Source organism: Cyprinus carpio, chromosome A17 (assembly GCF_018340385.1).
Source record: "Cyprinus carpio isolate SPL01 chromosome A17, ASM1834038v1, whole genome shotgun sequence".
Lineage (NCBI taxonomy): Eukaryota > Metazoa > Chordata > Actinopteri > Cypriniformes > Cyprinidae > Cyprinus > Cyprinus carpio.
The window spans coordinates 3,237,638-3,249,020 of record NC_056588.1 but is presented as its reverse complement, the minus strand read 5'-3'; the positions used below and the strand labels follow the sequence as shown (position 1 = coordinate 3,249,020).

General features: G+C 38.4%; 1 protein-coding gene across 1 annotated transcript in view; it reads left to right on the top strand.

Annotated features, from left to right (window-relative positions):
- LOC109107444 (nesprin-1-like) overlaps positions 1–11,383 on the top strand; it is a 105,766-nt gene that overhangs the window by 63,335 nt on the left and 31,048 nt on the right. The window contains 21 exon segments of the mRNA XM_042773558.1: positions 57–394; positions 549–693; positions 800–1,018; positions 1,239–1,507; positions 1,839–2,004; positions 2,236–2,391; positions 2,528–2,680; positions 2,795–2,977; positions 3,158–3,295; positions 3,387–3,572; positions 3,662–3,784; positions 4,878–5,060; positions 5,471–5,614; positions 5,887–6,075; positions 6,605–6,745; positions 7,478–7,597; positions 7,680–7,841; positions 7,960–8,154; positions 9,149–9,310; positions 9,975–10,166; positions 11,108–11,242. Of these exon segments, the coding sequence (XP_042629492.1) occupies positions 57–394; positions 549–693; positions 800–1,018; positions 1,239–1,507; positions 1,839–2,004; positions 2,236–2,391; positions 2,528–2,680; positions 2,795–2,977; positions 3,158–3,295; positions 3,387–3,572; positions 3,662–3,784; positions 4,878–5,060; positions 5,471–5,614; positions 5,887–6,075; positions 6,605–6,745; positions 7,478–7,597; positions 7,680–7,841; positions 7,960–8,154; positions 9,149–9,310; positions 9,975–10,166; positions 11,108–11,242 (3,699 nt within the window).

Genomic DNA, 11,383 nt, shown 5'->3' with positions numbered 1-11,383 from the left:
AGGTCTTTCTGATTCTGATTCTAACACACTAATGAATCCAATTGTTTGTCCTGTAGATAACACTAGAGCAAGCTCTTGCCTTGTGCCAGAAATATCACTCCAGAATGCAAACAGCTTGTGAGTGGCTGGAGGACGCTGTGGGCTTCTTGCAGCAGGCCAGTCTTGGGGTTGATGTGGAGAACTACGAGGAGTGTCTGAGGCAACAGGAAGACATCATGGCCACTGAACAGGAGTTCCTGGGTGTTCTTGAGGAGCTGGAATCTTTGCCACCTCAACTTGAAAACCTGGTCAACCCTACAGCCAAGGAGCAACTTCAAATTAGTGTGAAGTCTGCACAGCAGAGAGGCGTGGAGGTCAGAGACCAGCTGCAGTGCCACCAAGACATCTTGAACAGGTGCAGTTTGGTACATAACACAGTTTTTTCCAAAACATTTGAGCCGTTAGATATATTAAGGGGTTGGTGTTGTAAATTGACTTAAGTGTGATGTTAAAAATGAACACTGTTGTAGGCCTGAATTATAATCACAGTTATAATGTGATCTTTTTAGCTGTGTTGCCCAGTGGAATTCGTATCAGGAGGCCAGACAGACAGTCATTGAGCTGATGAATGAGGCAGAGAAGAAGCTTACAGAGTTTTCCACAGCCAAGGCTGCAACAAACCAGGAAGCTGAAGAGAAACTCCGGAGTCATAAGGTGAGCTAAGTATGCAGTATTGACTCTCTTTCATGAGACAATAAACGTATTCAGATGTCTAAATGATGAAAACCCAACTCAGAATGTCTCCATCTTTGGCATATAGTCGTTAGTATCCATGGTGAACAGTTTCCAAGAAAAGTTGACTGGCCTGGAAGAGCAAGCATCCCAGTTAGAGCTGATTGGAAGTGACGCCAGTAAAGCCACCATAAGCCGATCCATGACCACAGTGTGGCAGCGCTGGACCAGGTTGCGTAGTGTAGCACGAGGCCAAGAAAGGGTGCTGGAGGATACGGCCCACGAATGGAGAACTTTCAGGGAAAAGGTGCAGTTTCACTTGTGGTATTTGTGGCCAGATATCCCGGGACACCTCGTTTGATGTTATGATGTTCTGCCTCTACTCAAATTAGGGAAATGTTATAATACTACAACATTTGAAATGGTGTATTGAATACATATATCATTTTAATGGTACAAGAGCTTGGGCAAACAGGTTAATGTTACAAATAATGACAGTTTTTCAAACAAGATATTATGTTGTTCAGATGATGAAGCTAAGAGCTGTAACAGAAGAACTAAAGGGCCACGTTCCTGATTGCACTGCTGAGAAAGCCTCCAAAGCCACACTGCAGTCACATCTGGACCAGTACGAGCTGGTTAGTCAGGACCTGGAGAGGGAGCTGTCTTCTCTAACTCTCCTTCGACAGTATGCTCTCAGCCTGCTACATGGTGTGGAGGTGTCTGTGCCAACAGCTGATCATGAGAAATTGCCAAGTCTGAAGGAGGTCAAAGCTGTGCAAGATCAGCTGGAAAGGTACACAGTCTTCCTCCAATCCAATACAAAACAATAGCAATGAAATCCACCAAAATACAGTGCTGTTTAATACTTGTCATAGAAAATGGTACAATGTTGTTACAGATTTTACAGAAACAGTATCAGTATGATCACAGATACATTGTGCAATATTATTTATCACTCAGCTGCCTACAGTAACCAGTGCATTTGCAGCTAGTGCAAAAAGTAGACTGAATACTAACCTGTTTAATGTCAGTGTAGTCTTGCTTCCCATACTGGCCTAATTAGACTGATACATCATGCCAAGTATGGACTGAATGCTAATCTGCTTATTCTGTGTATCTTGTAGTCTTCTGCAGAAGGCCAGAACAGGAAAGACTCGGGTTCAGCAGGAACTGTCAGACAGGGAAGGCGTGGAAAGAGGACTGAGTCTTGTCAAGAGCTGGATCCAGGACTCCAGGGAGCTTCTGCTGAACCCCACATCTGATCTGGACATTCTGACTCAAGAACTGGAGGTGAAAAATAATACCTAAAACAGTATGCTGCATCTGGCAATATGTGTTTTAAACTTTAGTATGCAACACTATTTTCACTATAGTGCATGTTTATTTAGGTGACTTGAAATAAAGCTATGCACATTGCAATGTGGGATGCAGTGCAGTTTATCTTGCTTGTATACTGCACATTTTAGCAAACATAGTGTGTCATCCTGGTATTGCATTTCATTGAATTGTATCATTGTGCAGGTGATGCATGGAGAGCTGATAACTCATCGTCAGAATGTAGACAAGCTTGCAGAGCAGCAGCAAAGTAAATACTTGGACCTGTACACTATTTTACCATCTGAGATCTCAATGCAACTGGCAGAAGTGTCCCTGGCACTGGGATCCATTGAGGACCAGGTACTAAATTACCCTTTTGTTTTCATTGTGAATTAATAGGCAGTTTCTCATTAATTCATAGAAGACATGTTTTCAACAATATTAGCATTTTTACTAAGGCTGCATGTAAGATATAAATAATGAATCATATCTTTAGGTTCAAGCCAAGGAGAGAGACATCCAGAAGACCAGAGTTATAAAAGAGGAGTTCCACTCCAGAATTCATGACGTGTCCGAAAAATTGAAGGCTGTCTCTACCTCTCTGAAGGAAAAGGCCACTGATATTGATCAGGCCAAAGATGAGGCCAGAGTTAGTGTTGCATCCGAATAATCTTTTAAATTGATAATATTTCTGGTGTTTTTATTTATAAACAAATTTCCCTCTTTTGAATGACCATAAACTACTTGGACTGTATTTCTATAGCATCTCTGTGATGAACTTGACGGCTGTGGACGGAATCTCGCTGAGCTAGAAGCTGCAGTGCTGGATTTTGGACGTCGTAACCCTGTGATAGCTAGACAGCTGGCTGATGCTATTGCCAAATTACGAGAGATCCATCATCACACTCTTCGACTGGCCGAATATAAGACAATATGGCTAAAGAAGGTAAGAAGATCTATTATATTTTACTAATCGATTAAAGACAAAATGAACATTCTGCTAATAGAAAAAAGGCACTATCTTAGTCAAATCAAGCCTATTTGCTACAAGCTATTTGATCATTCATGACCTTTCAGTTAGAGCTTTTCATATCTGAATGTCATGTGGTATGTCTTGTCTCTCAAGGCTGATGCACATCTAGATGAATACAATGAGATGTTTGAGTTCATAGTGAAGTGGACAGACAGAGCCAGGAGCCTGGTCAAGGCCAACATCATCTGGAACTCCTCCTCACACCTGCAAGAGCAGATCAGGATGTATCAGGTGAACCACAATACACAGAATACACATATAGCATAGAGTCCAACTTCAGTTATTTTTGTGAAATCACATATCTGGGTTTTTGGCCCTGCAGTCTGTTCTACGTGAGTCCCGTGAGCTCCATGGTGACGTGAGGGCCATGCAGGAGAAGGTGGAGATACTGTCTGAGACGCTGCAGGTGGAGGCCATGGGACAGCAGGTGTCAGAACTGAGCCGGCACACTGAGGAGCTGGAGCAGAGCATCAGATCACGACTGCAGAGTCTACAAGACGCAGCAAAGGTGTGACCTTTTTTTGATGTTTTATTCTCTTAACTACACTGGAGACTTTTTCTCTAGCTAAATGTGATTGCCTTTCTATTTTGTTTCAGGATATGGAGAGGTTTGAGAGTGAAGTGAAGGCCCTGCATGTGTCTCTGGAGCAGGTTCAGGCCACTCTTACATCTCCAGAACTGGCCCGACTGAGTCTAAAAGAACAACTGACTCAAAGACAGGTACATTAATCTGTCTTGATTCTCAAGAAGTATTTATTTTCCTCTTTAAAACACCCTACACTGGAAACAGATTTGGAGAAATTTAGGCCCTGTCCACATGGAGACGTGTTTCACTGTATACACATAAATTTTGTATCGTACAGGCGTTTCGTCCACACGGATCCAGCATTTTAGGAGAGTGAAACCGATATTTTTTGAAACCGGGTCCCAGAGTGGATAAATTTGAAAATGCCGCCCTTGCGTTTTTGTGTGGACAGCGAATCTGTATATTTTCTGAAACAATGACGTCATCAGCCCACGTCTCGCCCCTAGTCAGACACCGCTATGTCATGTAACAGCAACAAAGACATGAACAAACACTGAATGATTTACTTTTATATTAACTAACATAAACACTGATTAATAAATGTATTGTTCCATGTTTGTTTGTATACCGCGTGCAAGGTTTATGCGCATAGTCCAAGTCTTCTTCTCCGTTTTTATTGTACCTCTGTGGCAGAATTACTGCGCCACATGCTGGTCTGGCATGTATACTGCATTGTTTTGTGTCGGTTTTGTGGTTTCATGTGGACGCAGATATTTCTTGAGACAAGGAAAAAAAAGATCGGATAGGGAAAGCTCTGGCTTCATGTGGACGTATCCTTAGTATTACATCACTTGCTCATCAAAGGATCTTCTGCAGTCAGATGTTAACTGATGGACTGGAGTGGTGTGGATTGTTGTGATGTTGTTATCAGCTGTTTGGACTCTCATTCTGACGGCACCCATTCACTGCAGAGGATCCATTGGTGAACAAGTGATGAAATGCTTAATTTCTGGACAGTCTGAGGATGAGTAAATTTTCAGCAAAGTTTCATTTTTGGGTGAACTATTCCTTTCAAGTAGGCATAAAGTAAACATAATAAAGTATACTCTTCTAAGTAAACAAGTCTGTGGCTGTAGTGTAACTGGTTAAATATCTGGAACTGGTAACAGAAAGGATCAACAAATGAATTATTTCCATCAACCCATTAACACTATATAAAATATATAATATATTTTAGTGTGGAAGGGAAGTAGTTTTGTTCTTAGAATAGATTTTGATCTTTTTCAGCGTTTGCTGGCGGACATGGAGAGCTTCAAGCAGCAGGTGGAGGCCGTACAGGACTGTCAGAGCGCTCTAAGAGTTCCTGAGGAAGTGGTGACCAATCTGTCCATCTGCCGCACTGCTCTGAATCTGCAACAAGAGGCCAGTCAACTGCAGCACACCGCCATCCAGCAATGCAACATCCTGCAGGTAGGAGGAGCTGTTGCGGCACCAGATGGGAATAAAACCACCTGCTTACCAGCTGGTTTTGATTCCGTGTTGTTTGTTTATAGCTTATTAGGCACAAATAGTTGTGTTTGTTTTATGATCCTTCAGAAAGGATTATAAATTAGAGATGTATTCAGAGGGTTATTTTTAAAGTAAATAATGATGATGAATAACTTTGCATGTGTACTTTAAGAGTGGGTCAGGTTTTGCTATTTTAAACCAGACCAACATCATTGTTGGGTCTACATGATGAAACAGATTCGTAAAGGTGCTAAATACTGTATTAGTTTGCATTTAAATATGTCAGAGGCATCTGAAAGGGGTGTAGTAATTATAATTAACATCTTCTTTGTGATATTAAAACAAACATATGTGTGTTATATCTGTTTTAGGAGGCAGTGGTGCAGTATGAACAGTACGAACAAGAAGTCAAAAACCTGCAGGCCATGATTGAAGATGCTCACCGGGTCATTCAGGACCAGCCTGTGAACACCAGTAACATACAAGAGCTGCAGACACAAATTAGCCATCATGAGGTGCAGTGTTATTTTTGTATTATTTATATACTATTATAGTATTTATGAATATTTTGAATAAATTTGATAATTTTTTTAAAAATATTATTATTTTTTAATTAATAAAAATAATTAAATAAAAACTAACAAAATATTTTGTCCGCTAATCTTGTTTTTGTGTTTTAATGTCTACTGTTTGTGTTCAGCAAGGCTGATTTTTCTGCTTCTTGCATTAACCTAAAGGGTATCTAAATAACATCTGTCATATTCTGTGTTTATTTTTATCTAAACAGGAACTGGCCCAGAAAATCAAGGGCTACCAGGAGCAAATTGCATCCCTGAACTCCAAGTGTAAGATGCTGACGGTGAAAGCTAAACACGCCACCACACTCCTGACAGTGAGTGATGCAGAGGGCTTAACCGAGAGTATGGAGGATCTGGACGGTGATGCCATGAAAAGAAATACCCAATCACAAGTCTCCGTATGTATCATTACCCTGAACGTGGGCATGACAGTGTAATTGTGGGAAAAGGAAACAGACTGGAGTGTTAAATATTTTAAAAAGCAATTGATGTTTGTACTGTTTGCAATACAAAACATGATTTATAATCATGTTTTTAATTGGCTGATCTGAATTTTCATCTTGCATTAAAAATATATAATCATCCTTAAATCAAGATAAATTTATTTGACATGCAAATGGATTAAGACATGTTACCCTTAAAAAAGAGTTTTCAGATTATTACAAATTTAGTATTTAAATATTCTGCATGAAAACAAAACAAAAATGTACTTATGATGAAAATAATGAATTATGAAATGCAGAATAATAAATCAATTTGCATTGTGTTGATTAAAAACTGACCCTCTTACCTGAACAGCGTTTTTTCCTTCCTGTATCTCTCTGTGATCTTTGCATGTCAAAATCAAAGAGCTTGATTAACAGCTTTGTGAACTGATCGACTAATATCTTCTTCTCCGTGACTCTCTCTTTCTTGTGACGCTGTCAGATGTCGGCTGGTCGCTGTCAGTCTTTCCTGTCTCCTGTGACAGAGGAGTCTGGCGAGGAGGGCACCAGCAGTGAGATCTGCTCTCCTGCTTTCTGTCGATCTCCCTCTCCTATCACTAATTCTGAAGCAGCCATTAGCAAGGTATTAACAGGAATGTCAAAGCAATCTGATTTCTAGCAGACGTTTAGCCTGTGCTGCCCTTTTGTAATTATCAGTTTCACCGTGGTTTAAAAAATAATAAATAAATAAATAAAAATCAGTCTGGAATGGAAACTCAACATACTGTCTACTGCTCAGTTTATACTCTATATCCAATACAATCAAAAAAAAAATCACATGCTTGTAAACAATATTAAATAACACTCACAAAAACAAAATCAAAAAGCATAAAAAAGCATAATTTTTATTATTTCAATATAGTTTGAATTTATTTTTATTTCAGTTTTAGTCATTTATTAAGTATTCAGCTTATTTCTTTTAGTAAGTCACCATTTCTAATTTAATTTTCATCTAATATTTATATGGCTTGTATATGGTTACAATAATTAATAAAAACTATACAGACATTAAAAAAGACTTAAATGATAGAAATGCACATCAACATTACTAAAACGAAAAAATAAAATGAAAATTTAACAATTTTAACATTTGAAAAAAACACAAAATGATTCAAAATATTAATAAAAACTATAGTAGTATTTTAATTATACTATAATAACTCTACTGCACTCCTAGTGGGTGTAATGCGTCATTCTGAACATATAGTACCCTTAATTTTAACCTGAATCAGTACATGTCTGTGACAGACTGCAGTGCAGTGATTTATGATATATTTAATCTTGCATGGTTTTCTCTTGACTGTCCTAAATGTAGATGTCCATGGGAAGGGCCACTCTCACCAGAGCGCCCATCCAGGAGCTGTACAATCCCTCGCTGGAGTCTGTAGCGAGCTTAGATGATCTTCAGCGCTCGTGGGAGACCCTGAAAAATGTGGTACGTGTTGCTTTTTGTGTTCAACAGTCAAATGCACCAGGATTTCAAATCTGGTGTTCAAGTTTGTCTTCATGTTTTACAGATAAGTGAAAAGCAGAAGACGCTCTACGAGGCTCTGGAGAAGCAGCAGCGCTATCAGGGCTCTCTACAGACCATCTCTAATAAGATGGAGTCCATCGAGAGCAGATTAAATGAGCCCCCTATGCACGATCTCAGTCCTGACAGACAAATGGTCCTACATCAGGTGAGAAGATTAAAATATTAAAGGAGCTTCTTCATTGTTTTTGTTCCAGCTCTACACTGTAAGAAATTTATAAGATTACTGATGCACAACAAAATGTCATATTCAAAACGTCCTCCAGAATCAGATGGAGGAAATTTTCAAACTGCAGAATGATATAGATGAGCTTCAGTCCAGCTTCACCGAAGAGCTGATCTCTGATGCGGTGGACTCGGACTCTGCGGATCAGCTGGCCATGCAGTCCACGCTCACGGTGCTGTCAGAGAGGATGGCCACCATCCACATGAAGGCTTCTGGAAAACGCCAACTTCTTGAGGTATATGCCAGGAATAATAATTTAAGAATAATTTAACTTCTTTTAAGAACACCGTTCATACATAATTAGTGCTCAGTTTTTTGCAAACTTGTTGTAACTTTTTCCCCTTCAGAAAACTGTGACTTCAAATGTAGTTTTGAAATGCAAACCAGGTGTGACTGCCTATTAAAAAAAATTGTAATGTTAAAAAAATAAAGATATAGTATGGTAAAAAAAAAACTTTCAACATTTTATGTTTTTGAAATAAGACTCTTATGTTCACCAAGGCTGCATTAAATTAATCAAAAATATAGTAAAAACAGTAATATTGTAAAACAGAGCCACACACAAAAAAAACAATAAAAAGACATGCAAGAAAAAATAAATAAATTGTGCGCACGATTTACTAATTCGTTCCCTCAATGTACTAAAACGTGCACACGATTACTATTGCGGGGCTCCATAGTTTTCTATCTGAATATGTTGTAAACTGTAATTTTATTTCTGTGATGCAAAGCAGAATTTTCAGCATCATTTCTCCAGTCTTTAGTATACGCACATGGCATCCGTATTAGTGTCACATGATCCTTCAGAAATCATTCTAATATGCTAAAAAAAAATTCTTAATCATTATTGAAAACTATTGTGCTGCTTAATATTTTTATGGAAATCATAATACATAATACAAAAGAACAGCATTTATTTGAAATGGAAATCTTTTGTAACATTATATCTGTCTTCATTGTCACTTTTGATCAATTTAATGTGTCCTTGCTGTTGGAAAGCATTCATTTCTTTAAAAAAAACATTTAAAAAAAACATAACAGAAAGATGGATTTTCATTAACGTTATAAGTATTTCAATCATCTTTCTTTCAATTTTTTTTGTATACATTTATTTTTCAGAATGGTATGTTGGATTGATTTTTTCACTCATTTTATTGTCTGTTAAAGGCTTCTGTGCTTTAAAGATACCCAGTATAGTATATGTGTACAGTATATGCTGATGTGTGTAGGAGCGACAGAGTGAACGTGTGGAAAAGCAGCAACAGGCGCAGGCTTTACAGCGCTACCTGAACCAGGCAGACCAGCTGGACCAATGGCTGCAGAGCACTCGCGGTAACATCACTTCCTGCTCTCAGGACTCAGACATGGAAGAGCAACTCAGAGACTGTCAGGTTAGAGCGCCCCCTACAGCAGAAACTTTATTCATTATTTACAGACTGAAGTACATTTTTTTTTTTTTGTGTCAACTTTGTGTTTTTAAATGACTGAGTTTTTGCTGAATTCCACTGGACTCAGGAACAGGAAACTTTGTTAACCGTAAACAGCAGTATTAGAAGGCCTCTGAGTGTTCAGGTGGATTGATTCTTAAGCGTTTGTGGCACGAGCAGTAATCAGATTATGTTAATGTCTCAGCGTAACACCGTTCACAGTTATAATGGCTTTAAGGGTATTAGAGTATTCCTGAGAGAGGATTGGAGCTCACTGGAAATCTGCTCTGCCTCCTATTACATATTCATGAAGGTGGCTGCAGCATTGGTGGGGAAAGGGGAGGGGCTACTTTTGCCTTCATGGGAAGGTTACAAACTGTCAGATGTCCCACTGTGAAACACCTTGACTTTTTATTAGAAGCATATGCATAGACTTTACATATTTTAAGTCAATTTTGGATATAATTTCAAGTACTTTTATACATTCCTGTTATATTAAGGAATGCATGCTTACTGGGAGCACGTGAGGGATTACGGATAATGTACGGCGCTGTAGGTGTTAGTAAGGGCCTGGGATGAGAGCGGAAGAACCATGTTTGAGCTGGCCTCGCTTCTGTTGCTCCTGCAGAACATGCTGCTGGAGATCGAGGAGAAGGTGCTGGCTCTCTCCGAGCTCTCCAGACACAGCGAGAATCTTCTGCTGGAAGGCCAGCCGGAGAACAGGGAGGATGCGGAGCAGCTGGCCAGGAGGTTGCGTACGCTGAAAGGCAGCTTGCTAGAGCTGCAGAGGATGCTGCAGGACAAGCAGATCAACATTCAGGTGGGGCTTGAACTCTGAATCAAGGTTGAAAGCTTAGAAGTTTTTGATTCTATGTCATAAAGGTTCATTTGGACCTTTAAAAATTAAATTAGCTTAAAATGTACCAAATTGCTTCATGGTATGGTAGAAGTATTAGGTGTTCATACTATTATACTTTGATATGTCACGACACTGAATAATTAACTGCATTAGATGGTAATATAAGAATTTACGATGCCCAGAAAACATGGTATTATCATGGTACATAATAATAATAATAATTGTATGTAGTAGCTTTTTAATAAAAATATACAAAAATTAAGCAACAAATAAAAGCCATTAAAAAAAAACAATCAAACCAAAATTTTTAAATGCAAACAATGCAAAACAATCTGAGTTTTACTTTAATATATATATATATATATATATATATATATATATATATATATATATATATATATATATATATATATATATATATATATATACATATAATAAATAAATTTCTAAACAGAATATAAAACAAAAAAGTTTTATTAAAATTAAATATAAAAAAATAAAATATAATTTATTTATTTTTTCTTTTTTTGGATGAAATTTGACCAAAACATGTTTTTTTTCCTCTTAGTCTCTGAATGTTTTGTCTTTTATGTCCTGCAGGCTACTTTAATTTGGGAGGAGTTGAAAGACCCTTAAAGAGCGAGCGTAATAATAATATATCACAGCTATTTTGCTTGTCACTCTATGTGCAGAATAATTCAGCAGCACTGGGTTCGGTGTGAATATGACAATCTCCTGCATGGCTTCCTCTTTTCCTGCTATTATTCATAAGAGTATTGCAGAATGATAACTGATTATTTGATTCATGATTGCATAATCATTTGGTTTCATGATCATGATTCGGTTTCAGCAATGTGTTTTCGGAATTCAAAACCAATGCTTGCATTTTCCTTCACCTGCAGGATTCCCTTAAGGAGCCATCAGACTCCAGTGAATCAGACTCCAGTCTCTCCCAGAGTCCAAACATGCAGGACTGGCTGGCCCAGGCCCGCTCCACACGCAGCCTACAGCACCAGGACACCCTCCAGAAACAGAAGGTAGATCACATTTTTCAACAAGGTTGTTTTGGGGTTGTAAAAACAAAATAATAGCACTAGCACTATCACCATGGTGTCCTCCAGTGGGACTGAACCTGTAGTAAGTCTACTGTAAGTTGCATTCAATAAGAAAGCATCTGT